The sequence below is a fragment of the Gobio gobio genome (genome assembly GCF_949357685.1).
Source record: "Gobio gobio genome assembly, chromosome: 14".
Classification (NCBI taxonomy): domain Eukaryota; kingdom Metazoa; phylum Chordata; class Actinopteri; order Cypriniformes; family Gobionidae; genus Gobio; species Gobio gobio.
In genome coordinates, this window is record NC_137107.1 from 20451295 (window position 1) to 20470314 (window position 19020).

General features: G+C 39.8%; 1 protein-coding gene across 1 annotated transcript in view; it reads left to right on the forward strand.

Moving 5' to 3' along the window:
* plrdgb (PITP-less RdgB-like protein) overlaps positions 1-19020 on the forward strand; it is a 146759-nt gene that overhangs the window by 101589 nt on the left and 26150 nt on the right. The window contains exons 8-13 of the mRNA XM_079834714.1: positions 1932-2009; positions 3995-4182; positions 5145-5287; positions 5446-5616; positions 17123-17308; positions 17485-17633. Of these exons, the coding sequence (XP_079690840.1) occupies positions 1932-2009; positions 3995-4182; positions 5145-5287; positions 5446-5616; positions 17123-17308; positions 17485-17633 (915 nt within the window). The remainder of the gene's footprint in view (positions 1-1931; positions 2010-3994; positions 4183-5144; positions 5288-5445; positions 5617-17122; positions 17309-17484; positions 17634-19020) is intronic.

Below are 19020 nucleotides of genomic sequence, written 5' to 3' on the forward strand. Positions count from 1 at the left end.
TTCTGTTTGAAGCTGACTGTCATTCTGTCCTTATCAGACATAAATCTACGTCTGCTCAAGTGAATTCTTCACATTTCTGCCCTTCAAAGCTTTTTTTGTCTGTTCTCATATCTAAATGTCATAGGGCATTTTCCCATTCCCATTTGTCACCTCCTCAGCTCTCTATCTGTCTTTAAGGATTAGTTCACCCAGAAAAAAAAAAAAAAAAACGCGTCATTGTTCATGTTATTGCGACCCCATGTTGTTTTTGTTCTGTCCAGACTTTTGTTACTACTGTTTGCAACTGTTGTCAGGAAACACAGACATGCAAAAGTATCTAGAGACAATGACAAACGTTTATTCAATCAGGTATAATGCAAGATAAGTATATTGCAGGTAGACAACCATGAAGACACACACACTTTCACACCAATGAGTTGCTGAGTAACTAGAATTGAGGATTTGTATCTTCTTACAGGGAACCAGAGAACATTCGGAGAAAGGAGAATGAGACTGGCTGGAGTGGCGAGACGAGGAGAACAACACAGAGGTAGGATTATCAGGGAGAACAACACTGAGGAAGATATCTCAGGTAAGATTATAATCCTAAACTTGGGTGAGTCCTATTTGTAGACCAGACAGCGATGAGTGTGTGGAGTAGAGCTGATGAAGGTGAAGGATGGCAGGTGTGGATAATTGTGGAGTGTGTGCAGGTGGGAGCCAGGAGGAATTGTGGGAAATGTTGTGCGAACTGCAAAGGTGACAGGTGATATGGAAGTGACTGAAGATCGTGACAGTACTCCCCCCTCCCGGAAAGCGTAACTTCGCACCAAACTGAGTCCAACCTAGGGTGTGGGTGCCCTGTAGTCGGGAGAGTGACTGGTAGAGAACAGATGACCAGGGCGGTGCTTGCAGGCGGGGTACTGGCTGAGCTCTGGAGCTAGAGCGGGCTCTGGAATGAGCTCTGGAGCTTGATCCGACTCTGGAGCAGACTCATGGGCTGGAGCAGGCTCCTGACTGAGCTCTGGGGCTGAAGCGGACTCTGGACTGTGTTCAGGGACTTAAGTGGTTGTGTGTGTGGCCCAGACACACATAGCAGCAGCAGCAGCATGTGAGGAAAGGACCCCATCAACGATCACGTCAGGATAGACAGGAAGAGCAGGCACTGGGACTGCTTTCTATGGAGATGTCTCTGGAATTTCTGTCACTGGAGCTGGCTCTTAAATTTCACTAACTGGAACAGATTCTGGGATTTCGCTCACTGGAACGGACTCTGGGATTTCACTCACTGAAACAGACTTGGGTATTTCCCTCACTGGAATGGGCTCTGGAATTTTATTCTCTGGAATGTACTCTGGAATTTCACACATTGGAATAGATATGGGGATTTCATTCACTGCAACAGATTCGGAGATTACATTCTCTGGAACAGACACTGGAAAATTACTCCTTGGAATAGACTTGGAGATTATATCTTCAGGAACAGATTCTGAAATTTCATTCCTAGGAACAGGTTCGGGAACGACAGGAAGGAGAAGTGAGATTTTGGAATTTGATTGACTAAGCAGGTGAGCATAGAGAATATATTGCTCCAATGTCCATTCTGGAGGGTAGCTCAAAGTTCCTCTGCATATACCTCAATCAGGTGGCCATTTTGGGAGAGGAAGTACATTATGTCGATTGGGCGGAGAAGAATGCTCATGGCTGTTATGGTTGTCTGTTAAGGTCTGGTCTTCTGTCTGGGAACACAGACTCACAGAAATAGTGAGAGAAAATTACAAATGTTTATTCAATCAGGTATAAGGCAAGGTAAGTATATTGTAGGTAGACAACAACCATGAAGATGAGGATGGAGCATGAGTAGTCCAATAGAGGTACGGTGCACCACACACACACTTTCACACCAATGAGTCACTGAGTAATTAGAATTAAGGATATGTATCTTTTTACAGGGAATCGGAGAACAATCTGAGAACTGGAGACTGGAGAAGGAGACTGGCTGGAGTGGAGATGAGGAGAACAACACAGAGGTAGGATTATTAGGGAGAACAACACTGAGGGAGATATCTCAGGTAAGATTATAAACCAAAACTTGGGTGAGTCCTAGTTGTAGACCAGACAGTGATGAGTGTGTGGAGCAGGCTTAAATGGAGTGGAGTTGATTAGGGTGAATGATGGCAGGTGTGGATGATTGCGGAGTGTGTGCAGGTGGGAGCCAGGAGGGAATTTGGGAAATGTAGTGCGAAGGTGACAGGTGATGGTGAAGTGACTGGAGATTGTGGCAACCGTATTATCAGATTCCCAGTGACCCTGAGTTTTTTGGTGCTGATGGTTTAATAAAAGTGTAGTCATCTGTGTGATAGCCAGTGTGTGATAAAAGGACACAACATGGCACATCAGCTGATGAGGAGATGCCTCAGAAACAATGCAATGGAGACAAAAAATAGTACAGGGCTCAATGTGTTACTGTGTTACACATGTGGCTATTGAGTGTTGCTCGATTTAAAAATGAATTTCTTAAAACATATTACAGTTACTTTTACAGTAGCTTTGGATCCAGAAGTATTTCTTTAAAGGTGCGGTATGTAGGATAGACAGCTAGTGGTCAAAATAGGCACTGCAGTACAGATTCAAAATATTGAATCTTGTATTGAATCTCAGACTTGCCAGCTTGAGGACAAGCAACAGGCAATGAAAGCCACGCTGCAAGTTGATGAGTTGATTTATCCACTAAAAACGTACATACAACACCTTTTAAAGTATATTTTTCCCCATAGGAATAAACAAAAAAAAAAAAAAACCTTCAATAAATAATTATAAACCATGAACCAAATCAACCAGCTCTGAGATTAATCAAAATTTGGAGAGAAAAACATGGCGAGGATCTCATTGCATTTAAATGAAATAAGAATATAATCTACAAGAAGAGACAAAAAAATTCAAAAGGGTAACTCCCAAAAATAAACGACTCAGACACTGGAATACAAAATATACAGAACAAACAAGACACTAAACATAATCTGGAACCAAAGAAACCAAGAGAACAGGAAATAAAAACAAGAGTCTGTGAAACACAAATGAACAGTAAACCTGTGACATCAGGACTGTGTACTTATTTTTTATAAGGCAATTAATTATTATGTATTTTTTTTAAATAAAATAATAATGGTAACATATGAAATGGTTAACTTGGTCTAATATAGTCTAAAGTCTAATATAATATTTTTAAGTTTAATGCAACATTTTCAGATGAATAGAAATATTGACAGTGTAGGAAATCTGTCTGGGCTGGGCTCAACATGAGTGGCTCCGTTTTTATAGTAACAACGCCTCTAATTGTTCGATCTCTCTTTAGGATTATAGATAATGTTTTTTCACAGGCAATTTGTTGCTATTAAACTCACTTGCATTTTTTTTTTGTTGAAATCACACATCAATTGAGGCATCTACAGAAGCATATATCCTCACTTAATGAACTCAGAGCTCATGGTAGATCTATCTTGAAAAGTTTACAGGATTTTGTTAAAAAAAAACTTCAAAATTTCAATTTGGGTTTATACTGCCGCTGCACTGTATTCCATTTACTCAGAAAATGTAATTTCTTAGAAATCAAATGGTACAAAAGCTGTCACTGGGATGGAACCCTTTAAAAGAGTAATATACCATTTAGGTATTAATATGTACACTTTTACCAATATGTACCTTTGAGGTACTAATATGCACTCTTTAGGTACAAATGAATAGCTTTTGAAAGGGTTCCACCCCAGTGACAGCTTTTGTACCTTTTTTTTCTTAAAGTGTACAATTTATCATAATTTTGTGTTTGGCAATCTTGTTTGACTCTAGAGTGATTCTAGAGTTCTTCTTTTGTAAATATGAAAAAAGATTTCATGGTGTGAACTTAGTAATAAGGAAGCAAGATGACCACCACAACTGCGTAAAAAATTGATAATGAGGAATACACTTCTTGGTGCTGTACCAACTGACTTTGGTTACGGTTGTCTTTATGTTTCAGGAGAAGCCATGTGTGGTGAACTCCCTGAGTCCCACTCTCCGAGGCAGCAAGCGCCTGAGTAAGAGCAACATTGATGTGTCAACCCCGTGTGATGCGGTGACTGGAGTCCGCCATCCACTCATCCGTAAGCAAAGTGACTCGTGTGATGCAGACGTGGCCAGTGGTCAGCGTGATGTCTTTATCAGCAGGTGAGATTTGGCTTTGTTCATTGCTTCAGTGACATGTGTTATCATTTTATAGAATAGTTACTGCTTATTCCCACAGAAAGAAAAGAAACTCCCATCATATGTCTATGATTAAACATGGATTCACTTTAAATCACTTCACTAATTTAGTTGGAGCAAATGTGTTCATGTTTGTCATGTTCTGGAGTGCATGGCTGGTGTATTTCTAGATTTTAAAAACTTATAAAATCTATATATTTCATGTCTCTGATTAAAACTGCACAAACATGAAGAATTCTTTGATTTCTTTCGTTCTTTATTTTTCGTGGATTTAGTTGGTTTGTCTCACTTTAAAACATTTCATCCTGTTTGATAAATCATAGAAATCATTTCAAAAGACTGGTGTCAAGTCTCATTTACATTTTTAAAGAAACACTTCATTAAATTACACAATCATATTTATTTTTTAAAAGTTACAAAGTTCAAAAAGGAATGAGCCAGGAATAAACATGTGGAAATTAATAAACAGTGGTATTTGAGATGGTTTTATGCAGAATAACATTTTCTATCGCATTATATAAATACACTTAGGTAGTGTATGAAAGCATGATTGGAATGTTATGAATGCTAATGACTCATTCAGTCGCATTGTTCACAGATAAGACAAAAACATGCTGAACAATTCACTGCTGTAAACCACAGACATGAAAAAAAAAACAGTCGTTGAAATTAATTGATTTGTAATTGATACGATTCAGATGGATTGGTTTGGATTTTTAGGTGCCTAATGAAATCCTCCATGTTAAAGAAATAATCCTAAAATGGATTGTTGCAATGTAAGAAGGAAAAACATCTGGCTTGGTTCTAAAGTCTTTACAGACCTGTCATGGGGGCACATGATGACATCAGCATAAAACGAAAGCATTAATTCTGATTAATCATTAATAAAGTGTTAATAATAAATGAAGATAACTCTCTTTCCACAGTATGTCTCAGGACGATCAGTGTGGCTCCAGGCAGGCTCTCAATCCGGGCTGCTTTGAGTTTGAAGTGTCAGATTGCTTTCTGCTGGGATGCCCACTGGGGCTGGTGCTAGCCATGAGGAGGACTGTGTTACCTGCCATTGATGGTACAAATCAGCTTCCCTTTCACTTTTAAAGAATTTTAAAGAAAGTTTATTTTTAAAGAAATATTCTGTTTTACTGAAATAATAAATGTGATTTTATAGTGATTTTTTTGCTCAAAGTAATTACCTGATGAATGGTTATTCTTTTCCATCTCTACTAGTGGCTCTGCTCCGGCCAGCTTGTTCTCAGATTTTTAATCTGTTCTACCCATCGGACCCCTCTGCCTCACGTCTGGAACCTTTGCTGCACCCAGTTCTCACCCACCTGCCACCCTTTCCTGTTTCCCGTTACCAGCGGTACCCTCTGGGTGACGGGCGCTCCACTCACATTGGTAAGAGCTTTCTCTGAGGTTCCCCAGCTCGCATCACTGAATTAATGTGTAAAAAAGATCCTTAGATCAAATAAATAGGGCTGCAAAAACTTGTTTGTTTTAAACATGTAAATACAGAGTGAGCAAAGTACAAAAATGTATTAGAAAAAAAAAAAAATCTGTTTAAAAACTGACAAATACTGTCAGAAAAAGAACAGATAAACTGTAAAAAAACACACAAAAATCTTATCCTATAATTACTGTTTATTACTGTAATTCTACACAAAATCTCCTTATAATCTCAAAATCGTTTACTTTTAACATACATTAATTGTTAGAATACAGTTATCTTTAAAACACACACTGTAAAAAAAAAAAAAAAAAAAAAACGGCAGATGTGTTTGCCAGAAATTTACCGTAAAAAATATGGTAGCAACATTTTAGGTTTTACAGATTTAACTTAAATTTACAGTAAAAAAACTGTAAATTTAAATTGTATTAACTGATATAACGTTAATTTACCAACCTAATGAAATAACAACATCGGTTTTGTATCTTTGTAATACACTGACAACCACCAAGAACAAATGGTGATGAGAAAGTCATATGATGCATTAGAGCTCATCACAAGCAGCTTTTCCACAAGCTGAGAAGGCATATACTATCATGTAGAAGGTGCACAGTGTCACTCATTCACACAAACACTAAACACCATCATGGTAACACGCAACATTTAAAAAATACAATAAACATTAATTTAACATTAGACATAACATAGCTGATTAGAAAAAACTAAGAAAAACTAAAAAGAAACAGTTATTTATTTCTACAAAAATACATCAAATTTGAAGTAGAATGCATTGAATTCTGGGAATGTCAATGTATGGCTTTTCAATGTAAATTAAACAATGACTTGTTCTTTTTCCACTTCCAAAAACTGTAAATTTACATTAAATGTAATTATTACAGTTATTTACCGTATATAGATCCTTTTAGTGCCGAGGCAAAACAAAGGCGGCGAATACAAACCAGCTAGTTTGTCAGCTATTAATATTTATAGTCGGGCTACATAAGGATCTTTGTCATTTTGAAGTGTTGTTTGTTTCCATTTTTCTATTTTTCAGAAAAAAAATCTGCAAAATATTATTCAACATGTTATGTAACATTACACATATTTCTGTAAAAATACTGAACATTTCCTTTTAAAAAACTGAAATTAGATATAATCACTAAATACAAGCAATTCTATTAAATTTCAGCAAATATCTGTAAAATAACAGGCATTTCATTGTATAATGACAAAACAGGAAAATTCTGTATAAAAAAACAAACAAAAAAACAGACCCATTACCTGTAAAATTACATTTAGGTCTTGGCAATTTGATATTTTAAAACATTAACTTATAATAATTCAATAAATTAATTCAGCCAAATTAGTTCAAGCTATTTTTTTTAAAAGTTGTATGAACATTGCTACAAGTGCAAGAACATTGTTTGCATAGCACAGCATCATAGCATGACAAATAGTTTTTTGAATAAATTATGCATGGATATTTTTTAGGCTGAAAATTCTTGCCTTCTCTGTCTTATGCAGATGCCTTTATGAATATATACAACTCTGGAAAAAATAAGAGAGCATTTCAAAATGTGGTAGATATTCCCCTACAGTATGCACACCTGACTTAAACTGGGCATCTCCCATGACGACACCTACGATTGGTATCACCAATCCAAAATTCCTCAGACTGAGTCAAACGATGTCTCTCCCACTATGAACACCATCACTTGGGAATAAGGTCTCTATGTTCCATTTAAACACTATCCCTTGGGAATGGAATAAAGGCCTCATGTGTTTAGCCTGCTGCACAGCAGTAACTACACTAAATAAAAAACATTCTGTGAAATTTACGGCAGCTGTGTTTGCCAGAAATGTACCGTAAAAAATACGGTAGTAACCGTTTTACAGATTTAACTTAAATTTACAGTAAAAAAAAGGATTTCATTAACTGATATAATGTTAAAATACCAACCTATTCAAATATCTGTTTTGTACCTGTAATACACTGATAACCACCAAAAACAGGTGGTGATTGTCACGGCTCATTGGACTTTTATTTTGATATTCGGTTTTATTTACTTTAATTCCTGTTGCCCCGCTCTTTTTAGTTTCATTGGTTACTGATTAGGCCCTCGCTTGTTTCCTATGGTTACGTATTAGTACTTGAAATTTGGAAGAAATGTTGTCAGTAGTTTATAGAACAAAACAAAAATGTTCATTTTACTCAAACGTGCAAATGGTAAATCCAGAGAAACTGCAAATTTTGCAGTGGTTTCTTACCTTTTTTCAGAGCTGAATTTACACATTAAAGTAGCTGTGCACTGGTGAATACTGCATTTTTACTGCATTTTCCCCCATCCAAAAAAGTAATGTCACTGGTTTTCCACTGGCACATCTGGATAACACTATATTGTTAGTTGTAAACAATGAGATCATTTAATCCAAAAACCTGCAGTTTTTAAACTTCTGAAGTTTTTAAATGCATTGTACACTGACATAACAATTTAACCTGACATGTTATGCTCGTTTTAGCACATCGATCAGTTTACAATTTTATCCAAAGCGACTTACAGTGAACTCCAGGCATACATTTTACCAGTGATCTAGAATCGAATGACCTTGCCATTGTTAACGATATTCTCTACTAGAGTTCTTTAAGATCATCATTATTCTGTGGTATTAGTCAGAATCACTCTGTCAGAAAATGTGCGCCAATTACTCCCATTATGCAGCCAAGTTGAGGTCACGGCTAGCTGAACAGAGCGACTAATGCATTGAATGCAAGGAGAGAAAACGCTCAAAGAGCAGCTGGGTTTTTGGAGAAATCAAATTAAATCCTTTCACACCATTATTATACATTTAAGCACCCTAAAAAATGCAACATTGCCTCACAAAGCCTGATTTAGGTTTCTTTCAAGGACATAAATCGCTTGCAGAAGAATAACTTTCTATATGCTGGAACAGGATTTTGGAGGATTTGAAAGAGGTTTTTGAGCATCAATAAGATGCTGAAATGTATTAATTAATTGCCAACAAACAAAACAATTTCCACATTGGTGGACACTCAACACTTGCAATAAAACACATTTCTTACATATAATAACTTGAATACACTTTCACAATTATTAGTTCTACCAGAAAGACTCGGGAGAATAAATACTGTGACAATTATCCATTTATTAACAACCCAGCAAGCAATAAAGTACTTTGGCATAGGCCCCGTCCGTAGCTCGCAATCTGAGGGTCCGGACTCTGCATATCCTGCCTGAAGACGAAGGCAGAGGCGCAGCCGACCCCCAAAAATTAGGTGGAAGAATGCTTCCACCCGGACGGAGCCTATCCTATCCCCCAAAAACGGTAAATAAAGTAGACCCATCGGTCTTTTGTCCTGGAGTTCCTACAAAAAAGAAGAACAAGAGTTAACGTGTTAAGCGCGGACATGGAATGGTACCTATTGATGGCTAAAATAAATGATTACTACACATGAGCAATTAATATCTGCTGCAGCATAAATGTAAACATTTGGGCAATATTTTTTATTTTTATTTTTTTTTAAGCACATGTATAAACCACAGAGACAAGGCCGCAGGGCCACACGGTCTGCTAGACCACAGAGACAAGGCCGCAGGGCCACACGGTCTGCTAGACCACAGAGACAAGGCCGCAGGGCCACACGGTCTGCTAGACCACAGAGACAAGGCCGCAGGGCCACACGGTCTGCTAGACCACAGAGACAAGGCCGCAGGGCCACACGGTCTGCTAGACCACAGAGACAAGGCCGCAGGGCCACACGGTCTGCTAGACCACAGAGACAAGGCCGCAGGGCCACACAGTCTGCTAGACCACAGAGACAAGGTCGCAGGGCCGCGTGGTCTGCTAGACCACAGAGACAAGGTCCCAGGGCCACACGGTCTGCTAGACCACAGAGACAAGGCCGCAGGGCCACGCGGTCTGCTAGACCACAGAGACAAGGTCGCAGGGCCACGTGGTCTGCTAGACCACAGAGACAAGGCCGCAGGGCCACACGGTCTGCTAGACCACAGAGACAAGGCCGCAGGGCCACACGGTCTGCTAGACCACAGAGACAAGGCCGCAGGGCCACACGGTCTGCTAGACCACAGAGACAAGGCCGCAGGGCCACGCGGTCTGCTAGACCACAGAGACAAGGTCGCAGGGCCGCGTGGTCTGCTAGACCACAGAGACAAGGTCGCAGGGCCGCGTGGTCTGCTAGACCACAGAGACAAGGCCGCAGGGCCACACGGTCTGCTAGACCACAGAGACAAGGCCGCAGGGCCACACGGTCTGCTAGACCACAGAGACAAGGCCGCAGGGCCACACGGTCTGCTAGACCACAGAGACAAGGCCGCAGGGCCACACGGTCTGCTAGACCACAGAGACAAGGCCGCAGGGCCACACGGTCTGCTAGACCACAGAGACAAGGCTGCAGGGCCACACGGTCTGCTAGACAACATACGTAAGTTTGTTTTTAATACACATCATCACGCATAGGGATTTACTTACATTTTAGACCATGTACTATTTTGGGTTAAGATGCGAAACCACTGGCCATCGTAGTTCCTGATGCAAGATTCACAGCTACCATGACGTACGGACATCTATTGATAGGACACATGGGCCACAGTCCAACTTTTGATAGGACACATGGCCACATACCATCTTTTGATAGGACACATGGACCACAGCCATCTTTTGATATAGTAGAAAGACCGTGCTATCATAACGTACAGAGCAGAGTTGGCAGGAACACCACCACCAGTAGTTGCATAGGGATTTACCTGAACCCTTACTGGAGAGCTTGCTGAGCTTCAAGGATGCTTTTGAATCGGTCTTATATAAAGACTCAAATGTTAGAAGAACACCATCTTCCCAGTAGCTTGAAATTCCGCGGTCGTAGCTTTAGGAAGTCCGATACGAAGAGAAGAAGGTAAACTGCAGCTTTTAAGGTCAGTATAAAAGAGGGTCTGAAATCAGCCTTAGAGAGAGGTGCTCCATTAGATTAAAATAAATAGGGGGGAGTGGTTAGGAGTCTTAGGACGAAGATATATAACCATGGAATTGAAGGGACAGAAATTATTCTTCATCTTAGAAATTGTTAATGTGATACCAGAACCTTAGAGTCATTCTAGGGCGCTTAAGAAAAAGAGTAAAGAAATTGAGTGAGAAGTCAAGGTCAGAATATGAAAGACAGAGAGTAGGATCAAACTGATTAGTTTCTAAAGAGAATTTTCCTGGACACATGAAGCCGAAAAGGGCTGATAAAACACGGCTTCTAGCAGAATATAGGTGTAAGTGGAAGAGCGACCTTTACGATTTAAGTGTTAGGAGTTAAATTAAAAGCTTTGACTTACCTGATGTTTGTTAAGACAAGTAGGTAATCTTAGTTTTACCTTTGGAATTATGAGAGAGTTTACTGAACGTGCCTGATGGATGAGCATTGCTGAAGAAAACCATCCTGACCATCATGGAATCCCGCATTCAGATGCTTCTTGATAGGGGAGACCTTGCTAGAGGATGCCAACTCCGTGCATTGTGCTAAGTTCATAGCAAAACTAATCTGAAAGAATGGCCCATGCACAGGGGAGTTGGAGTACCATTTCTTTCCATCTGCAGTTAGGAGGATTCTTAACCCCTGGGCGTAGCTCCCGCTCACAGCTTGATAGAACACCATCTAACCGTCAAACCTGCTGAGAGAACCCCCAAAAGAAAATAAACCAGAACAGCATGACAAATACATAACATGCGCATGTGATTGAGAACACCGGACGATGCCCTTGCAAAAGGAAAATAATGTTTTATATGGTTAAGCTTTACTAGCTAATAAAACCATAACTAGCTATATGGGACCCGACACAGCTACCGAAACTATGAAAGAGATCGATGCGAGATTAATCATTTGATAACCTAAACCAGGATAATACTGTGTGATTTTGGCCACGTTTGACAGTATGAGACAAGTATCGCAATCCTAATAATTCCTTTGACCCTGGAATAAAATCTGATGTCTTTGATAGTTAGTTTGACATGATCACCGACGCCATGATAAAATTTTTCCTAAATAATTTTGCTAAGTGAATGGGTTGATGTAAAACTCCGGACAAGTCCTCATGTGTCGGATTAACGTACGCCTGCCATTAATGCACTGAGATCCCACAGGGTGGCATCAGGACCACAGTCCGAAGAGCAACGAAACACAATGACCACAAGCACACCCCGTGTGCCAGCTCTAGTGAAGAGAAAAAGCTCACTGCGAGAGAGCTCGTCATTTGCGGTGCAGCCAGGAATCTATACGCATGTGCAGACTGTGTCAACAGTCAACGCTATATTTACTCCCCTGTATATTTTGTTAGTCATGATAGAATTAAATACGTTGCCGTTTACAATGCGAGTGTAGTCGATCACAGACATGTCTTTACTGTAGCTCAAACAGTAGAGCGAGGCACCAGCAACGCCAAGCCGAGGCTCGATTCCCAGGAAAAGCAAGACCCGAAAAACTGCCAAATGTGGACCCTGAATGCAATTCAAGGCCCTGGACAAAAGCGTCCGCCAAATGCATAAATGTCAATGTAAATGTCTGTTGAGCGCTTAAATGCAATGCCCAATTGGAGGAGTTAACATAACACGAAACACGCAATCAGATTGATGGTTCAGAGCTTGTTCACTGGCTAATTCTGCCCTTAGTGCATACGTTTGACCAATGAAGAGTAGAACATGCGATAGATTCATGATTCTGTGTATTCAGATTGACCACAGCAGTTTCCACTGGTATAGAAGTTTATCTGAACTGAAGCATTTGACAGTTTCATGCGTTTATAAAAGGAGTGCACTCTGCTCACTGTATTCATAAAAGATTTGAATAATTGTGTTCCCGTGCTGCGATTTAGATGCTGTACGATGCAATCTTTATGTAAACGGGTCAGATTGAGTACGGAATTAAATTAGTGCTGCTATCGAATATCCAGTCAAACCTTGTTTTGTATGCAAACCTTACCCGACATATGGTGCTGAGAGTACAAGCGAGATACACATTTGTTTTATTCATAATTGTAGCCCTGGCATTCTAGCACGGAAGGACCGAGTGAGACGTAACACTAAATTCTAAGTTCTAGAAATAGAAGAGGTATCCAGATATCAGTAGCTGAATAAAACACAAATAGAGTCAAATTAACTGAAGTAAAGTGAAGACAAAAGCACCAGTGGCGGCTGGTCAATAGAGGGTGCTGGGGCGCCACCCCATTCAAAATTCCAGAAATATACATGTATACAAATTATATAAAAGTGAAATAAAATAAAATAGTTTACTCATACGATGTGCTGGCTGTTAGTAAGAGCCTCAGCATTTAAAAAAAAAAAAAAAACTGGCTTTGATGGGTTAACTATTTTATATGCTCTTCAATATGTTTCATGCGTTTCATGCGTGAGGGACGCCGGACCAATGGACGTCTATTTGAGTCTAAAAATATACGGGCAGCATGTGACCTGAATCTGGTCTAATTGGTTCTTAAAAGATCCTCCTCCGGACGCAGGTCGTTGCGTCCCTGGCGAATCAGAATTGGATGCATGTTATTTTATCCAATCTGATTGGTTCTCGTCACCTGTCATTCAACTTTCCGTTCTTGACCACTAAAGCGAAAGTACACCGGCGACACACTCACTCCGGCTTCGCCAAAACCTTTAGGATGATCAGTTTCGTAGAGATAGCAGCAGTTAAATCAAATTATTTCACAAGGCGTTCGTTGGAAGATCCCGAACCGGACCAACGCGATTTACAAATCCAGCAGCAGGCCAGTGCCAGGACGCAGCTGCACCTGCACTTGTTATGAGAAACGTAAGTTAGGTGGCTGACTGGATGTGTTGTTAGCGATGCCCTTTATTGCTTTCCCTGTCTTTTATTTCAAAGTGTTGTTACTGAAGTTTTGTGGACAACAACGGGATAATAGACCTCAAATATCTAACTGAACAATGCAACGTCATGACACTACTGAGATGACTGACTTTAATCAGAGAGTCATTGAGAATTTGCTGGCCAGAAAGAAAGGAGAGCAAAATGTATGTTCTAGTCAACATGCTAGTCTGTTGTGGCTGTTTTCTTTTGTTTTCATTTCCTCGTTCAATTATATGTGGGAAGTGAATGTGTAAAAAGACACTGTTTTTTCTCCCATGCTCATCTCTATATACCCTATTCATTAACAACGTGAATTCTTATTTCTGTGCCATAGTTATTGTATTGATTAATACTAGATAGTTAGCTAATCTGTGTGCTTTGAATATGTGCATTTCTGAAACGCATAACGTGTACAAATTAATTAAAATTGTAATGTAGATGCATTTTCTGTGAAGCTGCTTTGAAATGATATGTATAAATCATAAATTTTGTAATGATATGAAAGCGCTATACAAAAAAATTTGAATTGAATTTAATGCTTGAATTTAGTAAACATGCATCTTGATACTGCCCTGATTAAATGGGTGTGTTGCTTTAAAACCCGTATTGGTTTCCTTGCATTTGTGGGGAGAATGATAGAGGATAATATGCTGTGCCATCTGTTTTGTTTCAGCTTTCTAACAAAATACTATCAATAACGGTAACCGGTGTCACGCAAATCATTTACGAGCACTATGGAAAGTTATGACACAAGCTAGCGAGCCACAACGAGCGACCACGTTGCACAAGCAGACCGCAGACACCTGTGCGCGTCTCATACGATGCATGTGTCTGCTCTATACAGACATGCTTGCGACAAAATGAGAAAGAGTAAGATACTACACCCAATCGGCATCGGAATGCATAACCATATGCATATCACTGTGATAAATGCTGATGTAGTGATGGCGCCAGAATGATGAAGAAAATCACAGCCGTGTCTTTGATAACATGCGCAGATAGTCCTCCTTTGAAAGTGATTGTTCTGAATCTGAACGAGAGATTTTGCTCTTGTTAGTGAAGACACTCGCGTCTGTTGCCGCGGCAGCCCAGCGAACAGCGTGGTAGGCTGACATGGACTTAGAACGCCACTGTATGCACACCACTAACTCCAAAATAGGACCAGCGATCGACCGCTACGGAATGTCAGGATCGTCAACTGAATTGGAGCGTCAGCATCTGCGAACTCAGACATGAGTAGTTACCGATCTTTTATACCCAAGTATTAGAATGTGATTGGATAGATAAAAAGTTGAAGTGACGTGACAATTAAGTCTTCCTGGCAGAACTTATGCTAAAGCTTTCATTTTCTGAATTAAATTTAATTGTTATACATCTGTCCTGATATCATAATGAAGAAAAAAATCTCATTAAAAAGAATGAAATTAATGAAAAGTAGATTCTAGTAGTACTAATTAATATTTGAAAGCATTTTTGTCTGACAAATCAGTCATGTGGTGCGACCAACATGTGGAAAAATGCAGAGAAAAAAAAAAAAAAACACTAAGGTCCAGGTTTACTAACATCTTGCTCCAGCACAAACCTTCTTTTGGCTTTAAAGAACTACTGAGAGGATTTACTAAAGATTTACTGGGCAGTTATTTTTGCAGCTGACCTTTATCGAGTGCTGCAGGGATGACGTATTTTTGTAGGCCAACACGGAAGTTAACATCACCCTGGTTCCCTTTACAAAAACTCTGTATGATTTTTCCATTGACTTTTGGATTATTGCAGAATCCAAAAGCCAATTGAATTTTGAAGTGTAAGTATAATCGGCTAAGCTAAACGTAGGCTATAAACAAACTACTCCACAGTCGCATGACCTCAACGTCACCATCACTAAGCTTCCATCCACTCTTTTTTTCTCTTTGAGAAAAAAAATTCTCAAAGTTATAACTAAGTTGACTTATAATAGTTTGCAAGAGCACGATTATAGACACAACAAGGCGGTGAAAAAGATGGACTAGTGAGTAGATGAGTTTACCTGTTCAGCTGATGACGTTTAATTTCCCTGACAATATCCGTAGTCCCATTTAGCCACTTGTAAGCAAATACCTTTTTCAAGACAAGTACACAGTGGCGGCTGGTGGATTTTAAAATAGAGGAGACACAACATTTTAGTGGTCGAATCCCCTCCCAAGGATTTTAACTGCTTTAAAATGGCTTTTTTGGTCATTTTTAGACAGAACATTTACAGAAAACTACACATATACAGCAAGACAATATCAATATAATTTCACTCACCTAGCCTACCACTTGAAGCAAAAATCCACCCTTTAAATGTCCTTTAAATTGGCCTTTTAGTGAAGCTAATTGCTGTAGCCTGTATCTTAGCTTAGCCTACAGGCATCGGGTTCTTCCTTCATTTTTAATTTATAACTGTTGTTCGAATAGAAGTTTGATACATTTATTTGCGATCAAATATTCAATATCTCTGCTCTCCATACATAGTTGGTACATCAGCGGTAGCAGTTCAAACTAATATCACATAATTTATGTTTCTCCATGATGGGTAGTCTCAGCCTCAGACATCACGCCCACGGACCGTTGGCTGAACATCTGATGCATATGGCACACTTTTCTGACAACACTTCAGGAGTTTGGAAGTCGTCATCGGATTGGTTGAATTCTACAGGATGTCCACGAGACGTGCGTGTTGCGTTCTTTAACAGTCCGCCTGGAAACAAATGGTGTGGCGCCAAACTCCCTCATGGAAGAAGAACGCCATTGTGTTTATAACTGTGACAATGAGTGCTTTCCATGATCAATTAAACACTGGATTTTCAAAAGTATGTGAAGTTTGCAGCTCCATTGTTGCAGTATACTTGCACAACGTTCTTGAATGAATAATTTATAGATGCACGCTGTGCACGGTTGCGTTACATGTCAGTCAAACGTCCTCTTGGGTGGCCCTTGACCAATGAAAGCTGCGAAAGAGTCCAGACCTTCTGCCGTCAGTCTGAAGGTCTGGCTACGCAAGATTATACCAAGGGAGGCTAGCCTCCTCTGCCATGTTTCTTTTCTCAACACCCCTAATCGCTGAAAGTGATCACTCGATGGTGATTCGCAAATTTTTTACCAACGGAGGAGCAAGTCTCCGACTATGGATTTTCCCACCCCCTCTCCTTCTCTATGCCCTCAGACACTTGCGTTTCACAGACTGTAGAATAAAATGTGAAATATCTTGAGCATATTTTCACCACAGATCTTATTTCAAGCATTTAACCAAAACCCCACTCAAAAACTCATTGACTTCAGGATAGATGTGCTAGAAGTGCTAAAAAGCTAACTCGTTTTCAGGTTTTAGCCTACAAAAATACATCATCTCTACACCACTCAATTGCATATGCATTTGTAGGAGTTTCACTTTCAGAAGCAAAATTGAGAGGAGAGTATTTCATTAAATCATGCAACTAGATTTACTAAGGTTTGCAGTAGTCAATTTACTGGTATTTTCACCATTATTTAAGACCCCCTAAAACATTTTGTGCTTGACATGTTGTTGTCTCTTTTCCCCCCTCTCAAAGCAGACACCGTGCTCAGACACTTGTCAGACAGCAGTGTATCTGTAGACGGACACCCAGAGCAGTGCTGTGGAGGAAGTGTGTCTCGCAGGGGCAGCGATCGAGTTGTTCCGCTCAGACTCGCCCACTCTGCCACTGACGCCGAAGGATCTGAATCTGCCCCGAGCGAGCCTGTTAGCATCTCACTCAGTGAGTCTCAAGAGCACTACATGTCCTTGAATCTGGTGCTTTCAGGATGTTCAAATATTTTATTAATTTCCACATGAATGTTAGAGGCTTTGATGTATATGAAGAGTACCTTCAAGGCTACCTACATGTGTGGTTCAGGCATGTATAACATAAATCCTTTTTTTTTTCTCTCCCAGTATGTAATAGGTGGTGGGGGTCGAAGCGGTTAGATTATGTGCTATACTGTCCAGATATGCTCACCACCTTTCCCACTATAGCACTGCCTCACCTGTTTCACGCCTCATACTGGGAGTCCACGGATGCTGTGGCTTTTATTCTTAGACAGGTAAGCGCACCTCCTCTGACAGTTGTGTCCTGTTTACACCAAGTATTAACATCCGTCTTGGGTTATCTGAAGTGGGCAGCAGGAAATACAGGTGTACATGTGGTCCGAAGCCACATTTGGAACACATTGCACACAGTATGTAGTGTACACCATAATTCATCCTGATGTATCTGGGACAGTGTAAAAGTACCGCCTACTCAACTGTCAGTCTTCAATTGCTCTAAACTTTAAAAGATAAAATGATTGTGAAGGATTTTTTTTTTTAAATTAATCATAACTTACATTCCTTTTTCTTGTAGGATTAACATTTATATGCTTTTGAAAAGAAATGTCCCCAACACTTGGGCCAAAGCTAGAGTGTGTTGAAATAACGGATGCAGATAGACAAGACTAGACGGCTGTCTGAATAAATATATATTCAATTTCATGACTTGAACGACAAGCTGAAGTAACCAAAAAATCTAATTTGCTTTGCCCAGTAACCGAGGATGGGGTTAACTAAACTGCACATTTGAAGAACCAATAATATTTGATAAAAAAATATGTAATGAATCATGTCACCTTTGCCATGCACCTTTTCTATATAAACTACTGTACTTCTTTTGCTGTGGGGATTCTATCTGGTATTGGTCTCGGGCCTCTCTGCCATGATTAAAGCATTTCAAAGGCATTTTCTGGAGTCTGGTTACTGCTGTGTGGCAGGTTAGTGGAACACTAGAGACCTTTATTCCCAAGTGATAATGTGTATAGGGGGCGAGACATCATCTTCTACTACTCTCAGGCATCTAGGGTTACTGGCACAGTCAGATGAGCTATTATTCTCAGACATTTTATGTGGTCAGAATACTAGTTTTACTAGTCTTGGGCATTTACAGATGTAGTGGCTATTCTTAGGAGGGGTTACCGACGTAGTCAATCCGAGGATCATTTTGGATTGAAAGTGCCAATCGTAGGGTGTTGTTGCGTGGTTTAACTTAAGTCAGGTGCGTAGTGGAATTTCTACTACAGCACAGTTCACCGAAAATTTTTAATTTGGTTACCATTTACTCCTACTCAAATTTAAAACTGCATGATTTACTCTCTTCTTGACACATAATGGTGGTTGTAGTAAGAGCACGGTGCAGGGAATACAATGAAAAACTTTAATCAAGTTTGAAATGTTATTTATATGTCTATGTAGTGTTTATAATATGTGTTCAGACAAACCATGTGCAAATTCATTCAAAAACCAAATTCAAAAATCATTGCTGAGTATTTTGTAGTGAAAAAAAGAAAGTGGTCTCAAAACGGGGTTTGAAATCGCTGGTGTTTCTTACGTCACAAACTACCTTGTATCCAATCGAGTAGTTTTAGAAAAAATCGAGTACTTACAATACAGCAGGTGAAT